Source organism: Xyrauchen texanus, chromosome 13 (genome assembly GCF_025860055.1).
Source record: "Xyrauchen texanus isolate HMW12.3.18 chromosome 13, RBS_HiC_50CHRs, whole genome shotgun sequence".
Taxonomy (NCBI): Eukaryota; Metazoa; Chordata; class Actinopteri; order Cypriniformes; family Catostomidae; genus Xyrauchen; species Xyrauchen texanus.
Genome location: NC_068288.1, coordinates 35730128 through 35743401, shown reverse-complemented (window position 1 = coordinate 35743401; position 13274 = coordinate 35730128). Strand labels below are relative to the sequence as shown.

At 39.1% G+C, this 13274-nt stretch overlaps 1 protein-coding gene across 1 annotated transcript in view; it reads right to left on the bottom strand.

The window, feature by feature from the left end:
* camkva (CaM kinase-like vesicle-associated a) overlaps positions 1–13274 on the bottom strand; it is a 51031-nt gene that overhangs the window by 5170 nt on the left and 32587 nt on the right. Inside the window, exon 2 of the mRNA XM_052141337.1 lies at positions 538–645. Within this exon, the coding sequence (XP_051997297.1) occupies positions 538–632 (95 nt within the window). The 5' untranslated portion in view covers positions 633–645. The remainder of the gene's footprint in view (positions 1–537; positions 646–13274) is intronic.

Below are 13274 nucleotides of genomic sequence, written 5' to 3'. Positions count from 1 at the left end.
AGCTGCCTTGAGATGTCACACAGGTCACATAAACTACAACACATAGAGACTGCTTCACCTAGATATCATATAGAGACTGTGTCCCGAACTACCAAACACAAACCCCTTACTAAATCATTTAACATTTTTTGATTAAGCTCAAACTTGAAAATGAAGATAAACGTCATATAAAAGGCAGGGATTCTAATCATTAGATCTCTTTCAACCAAAGCACTAATTGTAAATAAAATGATTACAGATCATAGTTTTGATATGGACATGATTACACAAACAGTTATTAATCATCGAGAAAGTAACACACATATAAAGAACCAATGGACATTTTGAACAGGATCATTTGTGTCAATTTTGTTTTGTGGAATATACAGTATGTGAGTATCTGCTAAATAGCTTCTTCTGGGGAGTCCTAAATAAAAACAAAATGCAATTGTTTCTATCCCCTGTCCCAAGTGTCCCGGTTTGAGAATTTAAAAATCTGGTCACCCTATTAAATAGGCAAAAAATGAAAGGTAGAGGGAATCAAATATTTATACTTACGATTTCACTACCTGTCCCAGGTCATATTTATCAGTGACCTCAGAAGGACTGTTGTAATCCTTCTTCGGTCCCAGAGTCAAACAGCCAAATGGCATGGCTGCTCCTGCCCTTAAAACCAAACACAAAAAAGTTAGCTGTAATATATTTAAATTAAAAAGTATAATGCTAGGATTGTAATTGCTGTAAAATTGTAATTATTTAACAGCATGGAATAAATCTGTGCTAAATAAAATTTTACATCACAGCAGGTCTGATTTCTCAACATATTTTATTGCCACTCAAATAAAGAACTAATTCAACCCAAAATGATAATTAGTAAATTATGAGAGAACTCCTATGATGTCTCAAACTCGTATCATTATGGCTTTCTGTATTATGTATTGATATCCGTACATTGCAAGTTGGTAGGTTCCAAAACATCCAAGCTCCAAAAAGGACATATAGTCAGCATAAGGTAATCCATTGGTCGATCCGATCGGTTTTCAGATAAAAGTATGATTCCTTTTTCATTATAATTCTTGACATCAGCAATCTCCTGAACAGACTGCATCAGAAGACATCATGGATTAACCGCTAGAGTCATTGGATTTTCTTTTTGGATCTTGGAAGTTTTGGACATTACTTTTTAAAATGTGTGTTTTATTACAGATATTTTTTTTTATTGATTACATGATTACATTTTTTTTATACATTACAAATCAGCCAACAGAATAACTAGTGCACAATTTACTGATTATGCTCCTAAATTTAATATTAAACAGAAAAGCCTGAGAATGGTTGCATGATCAAAACATTTTATCAATACATTTTTATGTTTTTTTCGCAAGAAACAGCAGTGTACAAGACTTGTTCTTGTTTATTACTAATGTTTAATAAAAGTGTTAACTTAATGTATTTGGTACTTACATTTCAATTACATCTGAATAATGAAAAACATGCAATTATTAATCCAAGAGTAATCAGATTTTATTTCCTAAAAAGCATAATCTAAAAGATTATGCTATTACAATTTTAACGGTGTAATTTGTAATCAGTATCGGATTACATTTCAAAAGTAATCTACCCTACACTGGTTATCACAACATTCTCTGTGATAGTCTGATCCCTATATATGGTTCTGGTCCCACCTTCCATGTAAATGGGATTCCATTAATGGTTTGCCAGGTGAATCCTATGAATTTGAATGCTTTAAAAATAATAAAGTAGTAGTACACTGTAGAAATACTGTAATAACAGTAGTAATACTGTAGTGCACCTCTCCACCGTAAACAGCAATTTGAGGTATCATTCATGTCTAAAGCACAAATGGTGGGGGATGCATTAAATACAAAATGTAATACTTAGAATTAGAGTTTTGGGCATGAGCAATAGCAATAGTGACTAATATTAGGAGCAGGAATTCAATGTCTGAAAATAATGACACTGTAATTCCATATCTCTATCACTTCCAGAGAACAGCAATACAACCTTGCATAATGTTAGACTATTAAAAAGTTCCCATTCTGTCTAGAAGCATAAAACAAAACAACACTGCATGAATGAGTCTAATCCTGATGTGCCCCATATGTTCAATATTACAAACAGCAAATGTCTTCCTCTCTGTGCATAATACAGTTTAATGACTAGGAGAATATTGCCTTCCATCCACCCTTGCAATGCACATTTAAGTGCACATGTTTTGAAGGGCTGCTTTTGTGCTTATTGATGATGGTGTGAATGAATACATTGTGAATTTTGCTATGAGGCCTTGAGATGCCATTCCACATTCATTCACTGACAATTAAAAATGTGTGCAGTTTTTCTTTCTTTCAATGAGCTGGGAGTCATCTCTACGACCCTGCTTGCTTCTCTCAATCTAAGACAGAACTCAAAGAGGAGGAATAAATTCTCATTTAACTGAGAGCAAGAGAAAGTGACAGAGAAAGTGACAGAGAAGGGGGTGTTGACAGACTCATAACCACACATGAGTAATGCCTACAATTTATTCCAAAAGTGAAAATTTTCACTTGTGGCATGAAGTACCGTTTAGCTCTGAAATATTCTGAATCTTACTTATTTATTAAAGCTCTGTAAGTGTACAACAGGAATAGACCACAGGGATTGGAAGTGAAACTAATAACAACAGACAAATAATTGGCTTTCTTAAACAGAAAGTTCACACAAAATTCTGTCATTGGACAAAGACACAAAAGGACATGTTAGTTTCAGTCACCATTTTTCCTTACAATGAAAGTGGTGACTGAGGCTAAATCTTCTTTTCTGTTCCTTGACAGAACGAAAGTCATCTGTTTTTGGAACAAAATTTGGGTGAATAAATAATGACAAATAATAATTTTCATTTTTAGTGAACTATCCCTTTAAATTGTTTGATTATGGAAAGCAAATATTGGGTATGGAATAAAGCATCAGGGTTGGGCTTTAAAGCACCAGGACTGTAAGAAACTTAGAGAAAGTATTCTGGGATGAATACTAGATACTCTTTCTTAAATGTATTCAGTATTGCTTTCTGATACATCACATAAAAAATAACATATTCAGAATACTTTTAGAATACATGTTTTTAAGGCAAGGCACAATCGGAAGAATTACATGTAATAAGTCATTATTATCTTATATGAACCTTTACGACTCCACTATTAACATCTAAGTGAATCTAAATAACTATTTTCTTTTTCGTTCACTTTTTATTGTTAGATGTGGAGATGGCATGAAGTTTTTTTTATTATTTATGGAAGACAGAATGCAAACAGAAGGCAGTTTGTTGTCAACTACAAAATGTTTATATTTTAAAACTTCTTATTTGATTGGACTGACAAAGAATAATATATTTTTTTACACACAATTAGATAAGAAATGCAAATAATCCATATTTATTTTTGAGATGATAGCTGGATGCCACTTGCAGAAATAACACAAAATAATTATTGATTTTAACTAGGCTTGCTTGTATATTTCCATATTTAGACCTATTTATTATTTTTATTTTCTATCACATTTATTTATCAACACTATTATTTTTGGGTGCTATTGATTCTTTTACTCATGCTTTGTTTTTTTATTATTATTTTTTAATCACTTTGCATAATTTGTTTGTTTTTAAAGTGATACATAGATATTGAAATGGCTGTTTGTTACAATAGGTGTCACGCTGAACTAGCTGCCCATAAGTCTATAACCACCAATTTTTACAGTAGCTATTTACAAGTTTTTCTGTCATTGTTTAGACTCTGATCTTCTTCAACTCCTTTTCCCTCTTTAAGTCTTTGCAGTGATTTCCCCCATATTTTACCAGTTCATATTATTGTCGTTAATATCTGCTATTTTTCAAAAGTTCTCCATTCTGCAAGGTTCTGATGTGGACGTGACTCACCAAATGCTTTTCATGAGCCATCCATCTTTACACAGTAGCTGCATCTCCAGCTGCATAAATGTATTCACACAGCATCAATAGCAAGAAACTATGTATCATGCGTACAAATGTTATATTATGGAAAAACCATTGCTTAATTTTTTTTATTATTACTTTCAGGGCATTTACAAAACAGTTCCTTTCATTTACTTACTACATTTACTATTTTAAAAAAGTGCGGTTCATTAAAGAGTAAAATGATCTATCAGGGATGGAGTGGGACTAAAACAGCAGAAGGCAATGGAGACAACAGATTAGAAATGTTAATAATTCTGCCCAGCTGAAAAATACATAATTATGTTAGAAAGATATGCTCATACGCTGTAAACTGTCCCTGATTATTTACATTTTAAAGTATATTAAATTAATACTGTGAGATTTAAAATAGTATTGTCATTGATTAGATATTCCTATTATTATTTAACTATTATTAAATAATAAGTACTAATATAAAAAATTTGTAAAAAATCTGGTGAAATCAGACATTACATTTGGCATTATCAGTTGCACTATCAAATATCAGGACCCTTAGTATTATTATACATTATATTCAGCATTTTATACAGTTTAATGTTGTGCAATCAAATGTAAACGCAGTGCAGAAAAGTCTAATCCCTGTGCTCATTATAAAACATGCGCTTAAATCATGATGAGAAATAATCAAAAACACTCAAACGTCACACTTGTACTTCTGAGAAATCAGACATCCATGAAAGCTGCACAGTTGATTACAATGAAACTGAAATAAAGGTAAAGTATGATATTTCAAGGTTACTAAACCACAAAGCACTGTTTAATCAAAATGATGCTGCTCCATTTCTCGCTTGCTTAGTGAAGTTTAAAAAAGACTTGCTTGTGGTAAAGACAAATCATTTTGTGAGATGGAAATGCACGCTTGATTTTGATGTTCATATACATTATAAATCAGAAAATTGCAGTAAAATGCAAGTTATGTGATTGAGAGAAACAACTCTTAAATGTATCAAAAAGTACAATCAAACACTCAATGCACCTCATGCAGCAACCAGTCCACATTACACTGTATGCATATATGATCTTCTTTGAAGCATTTATAAAGTGCTCTCGCTTTTCGCTTCGACTTATCTACATTTTCATAATACATTTTCAAATGTATTATCATGCAACACTTTTTAACTGGGCTGTAAAGTGATGTCACCGACAGAGCTTCTCTTTGCTAACGACAAATATCTATCTAAATAACTAATCGATAATTACATTTGTTGTCGATGTTTTCCATTATCGATATTTATTGCAGCACTTATGATGATTATTCCTGATTGTTATGAGTGGTGTGGAAGCAGGACAAGACAGACGAGAGGTGCGGATCCAAACGCGGTTTTATTAAATAATAAGAGGAACACAAAACACTGGAACAAATTAAAGGTCCACGATGGGAAACTGAAATTAACACACGAACACGAAACATCCACGAACGATCAAACACGGGAACAAGAGCAGGCATAAAACATTGGAAACATGGAACATAACATACAACAACCGACAAGGGAATGGAGGAACAAACAGGGTTTAAATACACAAACACAATGAGGACTAAACGAGACACAGGTGAGAACAATGAAGAGTGCAGGCAGTGAGAGAGGCCAGGAATTGTGGGAATTGTAGTTTTACACATGGACAGTGACACTCAGGGCGGACAACAGGGAAAACGTGACATGGAACGGGATCGGTGACGGGTGAAACGGAAAACATGGAACAGACAACACGGAAACATGACATAAACGTGATGGGTGAAACAGAGAATACAGGGCAGACAACACAGGAACGTGACATAGCCCCCCCTCAAAAGGACCGGATTCCAGACGGTCCTAAGAAAAGGGATAGAAAAAATAAACAAAGGTTCAAGGAGAGGGGGGCTGGACAAGGGGGAAAACGGACAGACCAAAGGGGCCACAAGGGACACAAAGACAGACTAAGGAGGCACAAAGAACAATTAGGCAGTCCATGGGGGCACAAGGGGCAATTATGCAGTCCACAGGGGCACACAGGGCAGACAGGCAGACCAGGGAGGCCGAGAGGGCAGTCTGGCAGACCAGGGAGGCCGAGAGGGCAGTCAGGCAGTCCCTGGGGGTGTGTGAAGGGAACCAGGTCAGGTGGCCTGGGGGGCGTCCACAGGGTAGGGATAGGCTTAGGAGGCCAGGGAGGTATCGACCGGGCAGGGGCAGGGACAGGTTTAGGTGGTCTGGGAGGCGTCGACCGGGCAGGGACAGGTTTAGGTGGTCTGGGAGATGGCCGTAGAGCAGGGACCGGTTCAGGGGGCCTGGGAGGAGGCCATCGGACAGGGACAGGTCCAGGTCCAGGATGCGGCCTCAGGACAGGGACAGGTCATGAGGCGGAGCTGAGGGAGGCTCTGGAGCTGAGGAAGGCCCAGGAGGCGGAGCCGAGGAAGACCCAGGCGGCGGAGCCGAGGAAGGCCCAGGCGGCGGAGCCAAGGAAGGTGGCGCCATAGTAGGCTCCAGAGGCGGAGACCTGGAAGGCTCTGGAGGTGGAGCCAAGGGAGGCTCAGGAGATGGAGCCGAGGGAGGTGGCGCCGTAGGAGGTTTCAGAGGCGAAGACCTGGTAGGCTCTGGGGTCTCTGGGGGCAGAGCCGTAGGAGGCTCGGGAGGCGGGGCCGTGGGAGGCTCGGGAGGCTCTGGAGGCGGAGCCCTGGAAGACTCGAGAGGAGCCCTGAGTGGCTCGAGAGGTTTGAGAGGCGGAACTCTGAAAGGCTCGAGAAACTTGAGAGGCGGGGCCCTGGGAGGCTCGGGAAGCTCGAGAGGCGGAGCCCAGGAAGGCTCGGGAGGCTTGAGAGGCGGAGCCCTGGAAGGCTCGAGGGGCTTGAGAGGCGGAGCCCTGGAAGGCTCGAGGGGCTTGAGAGGCGGAGCCCTGGGAGGCTCGAGAGGCTTGAGGGGCGGAGCCCTGGGAGGCTCGGGAGGAGGAGCCCTGGAAGACTCGAGAGGAGGAGCCCTGGGAGGCTCGAGAGGCTTGAGAGGAGGAGCCCTGGGAGCCTCGAGAGGCTTGAGAGGAGAAGCCCTGGGAGGCTTGAGAGGCGGAGCCCTGGAAGACTCGCGTGACCTGGGGCGGAGCCCTGGGAGGCTCCAGTGACCTGAGGGGTGGAGCCCTGGGAGGCTCGAGAGGCGGAGCCCTGGAAGGCTCAAGAGACTTGAGAGGCGGAGCCCTGGGAGGCTCGAGTGACCTGAGGGGCAGAGCCCTTGGAGGCTCGAGAGGCGGAGCCCTGGAAGGCTCGGGAGGCGCTGGCCCTTGGACGGTCATGGCTACTGGCGCTGGCCCTTGGACGGTCGAGGCTACAGGCGCTGGCTCACTGACATCGGGGGCTAATGGCTCTGGCTGGTTGACCGTGGGTGATGCGGGCTCTGGCTCGCTGACCAGGGCTGACGAGGGCTCTGGCTCACTCACCGTGGCTGGCGTGGGCTCTGGCTCGCTCACCGGGGCAGGCGTGGGCTCTGGCTCGCTCACCGGGCAGGCGTGGGCTCTGGCTCGCTCACCGTGGCTGGCGTGGAGGTTTCTCGAGGGGGTGACAGAAACATGACATAAACGTGATGGGTGAAACCGAGAACATAGGGCAGACAACACAGGAACGTGACACTGATTGTGTTGCAGTTGATTTTGAACTTTGGATTCCAGGAAAAAACTAAAAACATGACTATGGTTTGGATGTCACAAAAAAGACACAAATCTGTATAATAATATGCATTGGAGAGCTTAATGGCGTAGCATTTTCTTTTTATGTTAGTGCTTCTCGAACTAATCTGCACTTATTTTGGAAAATTCCTGGGGTTTTATTCTTTGGGTAATAACCCCTGCAGCTTTTACATTACTGTAAAATTAACTAGCGAAATGAGCAAAGGAGAGCAAAAGAGCAGTGCAATCTAAATGAAACACATACACAGCACAAAAGCCTTCAAACCCCTGCTGTATTGAATTCCCTTTAAGTCAACATTAAACTATGTTTGTAACCCATTTTACTGAATCTAATGAAGGCTATTTGAGTAAAGCAGGGGGAAAAAAATTCAGGTGAAACTTGTTTTTATCCAGTGGAAATGAAATGAATTGTGAAAAGTGGTCTATGATAGTCTATGACCGAATGTAGTCTTACAGAATTAACATTTATATAACTAGCCTACATTTTGGCAAACCAAATTTTACTTGCCGAATTCTACATTTCGTTGTAGTTTCCTGGTACAAAATAAAACTAGGCGCTACCAAAACTGTGCGTTTGTGACGAAGGCAGGCAGAGAATGTGGCTCTAAATGCAGCTTTTATTAATAAAAACAGGGAAAACTCAGGACAAAGAAAACCAAAGGAAACCTAGCACAGGGCATGGTAACATGCAAGAACTAACACTGAAAACAGGGAAACCAAGGACTTAAATACATAAAGGAACAAACAATGGAATGAGAAACACCTGGGGAAATAATCAGGGAATGAGAACTAATCAGGGGAAAACCAATCATAAAATGAAACTACAAAAGGACTACAAAAACCAAACACTAAACACAAACCAAAACTAAACTTCAACATAAAAGCACAAAAACAAAAGACAACAGTGAACATGACAGCGTTTTATTCACTTTCACACAAATCACAAGTACAATGGCTGATTATGACTTTATAAACACTTATTTTATAATTACTTGTTACACACTTTTTTACTCACACACTGCTGTTATGAAATGGAAACACTTTTAATACAACACATTATTGGCTTCCACGGTAGCTCACCTCATAGAGTGTTGGACTTTGGGGAGAAGTATGCAGGTTTGAGACCAGTCAAGCATGCAAGCTTACAAGTGATGATGAAGCACATTGAGATGATATGGTTGCACTAGAAAATGTGCTTCTCATTTTGTTTTTTGACACTATTAGTTAGGTTTAGGCATTGGTTGTGGGTAAGGATGTCTGTTTTGTGTCTTTCATTTGATATTAGATCACTATTGGTTAAGTTTAGGTTAAAGTTTTTGGTTAGGGAGGTACATTTTACTCATTAAATCCTTCATCTAACATTCTTCTTTAAAGCCTTGTCTGATTACAACACCATTTCACTTTTGGCACCCCCCACTGAACAGTTCACTATGAAACTGCAGCCAAACGTGTAGAGGAAGTGACCCAAATAAGCACACCCAAATCTAAGAATGACATGTCAATAGCCTTCCAATATAGTGAGTATTAAAATCAAATATTATTCTCTCTTCAAAACATTCTAAACTCAAAAACAAAATATTTTATTGGCTCCAAGTAAAAAATAAAATGACCAACAAATATGTGCATTTTCTCTGAAACAACATTCTTTTCACTTGCTTTCTGTATTTTTTGTATTTCAAAATAAAACAGTAAGTGGGCTTATATGTTACGTGGGCTAAATAGAGTCAACTCCCCTAATAAGGCTTTGCAAAACTGTTGCCACGGTCACGTAATGTTCATGAGACCAGACGGTCTATAACAGGTGGTTGGAGGAGAGCGGTTTAAAAATATAAGGAATTCATGATGTCAGCCAAAAAAGGAAAGTTGTTGGAGGTAGATTTGTAATATGGTCTCACAGGAAATCTGTGTATGTGTGTGTGTGTGTGTGTGTGTGTTTTGCTTTTTTTTAACACCTTAATTTGTGTTAGTTCTGCCCCAATGTTGTTCATACGCCCAAAAATGACTGCGTTGTGCCTTTGACGTCACATCACTTTTGAGCTTCCAACATGATCACACAGGAAAGTTACATATTGCTTCCAAATGTTCAGGTACCCTGAAATCGACCCCACTCTGGCAAATTACAGACAAGCACCATCCCCTATCAGACATGTTTACATCAATTCTAATGTGTTTTCCTTTCCATCTGGCACTACTGATAACAAGCTGTGCAAGTTCTGTACCCTCAGAGACACAGGTTCTAGTCCCACGGAAACCAGGAAGTAATCCCGATCACATAAACAATGATGAGTGCGTTTCAGAGGTTGTATTTACATGCTTATGTTTGGTTTGGAAATTCGCAAAACAGAGACCTATTTTAGCAGAAGACCAAGAAAAAAGAAGACCAAGAATGTATCTTTCTAAATAGAACGTAAATAGGTAAAATAGTACATTTTGATTTAAAACAGAATTAGCAGCAGTTATGCGATACTCCATTAATCTAATCCTCAAAGATCTGTCTGTAGACTGTGGCCAATTTATCTACACCATTTGCAAAAAGCCATTTTTCCCCCTGAAAATTGCACTTTTTTTGAGAGCTGGAAGCATAGCCATTATACTGCAGTATACTATGCTGAGACAAACAAAAAAGGGCCTCACACAAACAAGCAATTACATCTCAGGCTAGTGTCATTAAACAATATAATTGCCTCCACTGCTCAGTCCTGACAAATCAATTTGACAAAAACTGTGACAGTCCTCAATCTCACTGAAGCTCCACCAGATAAGGGTTTTGTCTACAGAGGATTGAAGCTTACAACATAAACAAAGAACCATAACAAAAAATGGCACAATATTTCACATGCACTTGATGCCTCTGAACTCTCCCAGGCTTGAACTTACTCCGAAACTCTTGTTTGATGTTACAGTACAGAATAACATCCTATTTTCTCTCCTCCACTCTCCCAGTATAGAGCAAAAAAGGCAGGAGAGCAGACTGAAGACTTACCACCCAGCACCAGAGTATTGCTATTCCTGATATCCACAGTAAAAGAGGCATTACATAATAGAGAGAGAGGCTGTTTTGCTCATCACAGGAGCACCAAGGTCTCTAATTAATCTCACATTGGTCCCTATCATTGCAGTAGCCACTGGCTTTAGAAGGCCAAAACATGCATGGTTATGAAATAAGAAATGCAGTTTAAAGAGTACTCAATTTGGAGAACAGAAAATGAACACAAAGCAACAACAAGAGAATGATGTACTTAGAGCACATTCTAATGCTCTGCATATGCAGTTTTGTTTAACTGCGTTTTACTTATGGTGACCATATACGTCCTCTTTTTCCCAGACATCATCAGGCCGGGATTTCTAAATTTGCAAAACTGTCTGGGATTCGGCATTAATTGCATTATGATGTGCATCTGGTCTAATACTTCACTGCGCATGCATATTTGCATTGCTTTAACCCCTCTTTGTAAGTCACGGCTTCTCGCACACCAATTGGTCTATTATAAGAGGCTTGCAGCAACTATTGGCCAAATTCCTGCCTGTCAATCTCTCCACGAACACGAGAAGCACTGTTGTGTTTGGCATCAAACAGTTCCTTGACAGTAGCAGTAAATGACAGCAGAGTGGAAACAATGCCCAAATGAAAATTCAAATTTACAGAAGTTTTGCACAAAAAATTCCCATGCTTTCGTCCAGGTCGAGATCCGTGGAAGCAGAAAGTATGACATTTAAAGCTGGTACTTGCGTGTCAGTTGATAATAAAGGTGCAAATGATTTAGAAGCACACATTAGCTCTGCAAAGCATAAAGGGATAGCAAAAGGTGGAAGTTCATCAGGTAAATTAACAGAGTACTTTTTGTGACCAGGTAAAAAATTTAATAACACCATTTTGAACCCTATTATTCCAATATTGGAAAACCAGAATACGGTCACCCTAGTTTTACTACTTATGTTTTTTATGGCATAGCATACAAGCCATTTCCCCTCTGTAACTGATTTTCTTTTGTTTTGTTTGGATTCATTCTCTGTAATCATGTTATATTGTATTTAGATTTTCCTTGTAGATAACATTTAATTTAAAAATGACAATTCAGCTGAATTACATTAATGTCATACACCTGGAATTTTTGTCAGTGTCTCTAGGTGGAAAAGATGGAAAAGAAAAGACATTACTGGAAAGTACCCAATCACAACAGAGGTACAAAGTAATATATTACAATCATATAAAGAACAAAAAACTTTGACTGTGGTATATTTTGATAAATAATCTCATCTCTGTTTTTAAAAGATTTCACCTCAAAGCTGTACGTAAATATATTTAATACTATTTTCAATAAACCATGAGAATAATATTACTCCAATAATTGAATGAATCATAATTCACTTATTAAAGCTAATTCCTTACAATAGAAATTGTGAGCGGATACAACCAGACGTTGTATTACAAATTTAATGGTGGGGAATTTTATTCTAATACTATTATGCATTATTTTCATAATAATTTAGTAGTACAGTTATACATAAATAAGGACAGTTTAATTTAATTCCTAGCTCACACATACTGCTCCTACATATAATGGTGGAGAATTGCGGCACTTTAATCCATACCATGTACATTTATACTGCCAAATTTCCTACAAATAATGGTGGAGGTACGCGGGCACTTTAATCCGTACCGTGTACATCTACATCAACCAAATTTCCTACATAGCCTACAAAACGAATGCACCGATATGGAGGAGATGACAGCATTTCTGCAGATTTGGAATGAGGAGCTTATAAAGCTTAACAACTCCTTCATGCCAATTGAATAAAACAATGCAAAAATAAAAATAAAGTGGTTAATGTAAAATTATTATTGTATAATTTAATAATGTTTTTTATTTCACATCAGTACGGAAGCTCAAAGAGGCCTTGCATTATCCAGATATTATTTTTGTTCATATTGAAGCATCTGGTTACATTATAGCCAATTTTGTGTTCTCTCAGACCTGATTAACTTAATAAATATATAGCCTAACATCCATTACTCCTGCACTTTTGGCTTCTAGCTGGTGAGGAGGCTTTTCAAACAGACAAATGCGTAAGTGAGGTGAGCGGATGGCAGGGAAGTAGGATATAACATAGGGAGTGAGAGTATTAATCACCAGGACAATATATTTTGAATAAATGGTGCGAACGGTCACGTAATTTAACACGTGACCATGACACCGAACTGATGCGGAGAGTGAGATGCAGATTACCCATCTGTGCGCATTTATGGCGCGAGCATCAGCCACTGACTCGAAACAAATAAAGTTCAGCGAAAATTCCAATGAAGATCATGATGTATGAGATTGGAACTATTTAAGATATTATTAATAAACAGGAACTCTGAGAGGGTGCATTTTCTGCCCCAGTATTTACCATTTTGTTAATTTCCGACCTTGGATGGAACACAGGAGAGATGGAGATGGGACATGTAACACATGTTTGTCTCTCTTCACCATGCAGCTGGTACACCAAGCATTTTTGCTATTTCTGACTTTCTTGTCAAATGTGCTGCATTATGACTAATGATGGAGCACCAATATATGACCATAGAGCGTTCCAACGTCACGCGCTTGTAATATTACCACCTTTGTTCATTATAAACAGGAGTGATGGTTTTATCGCATCGCTC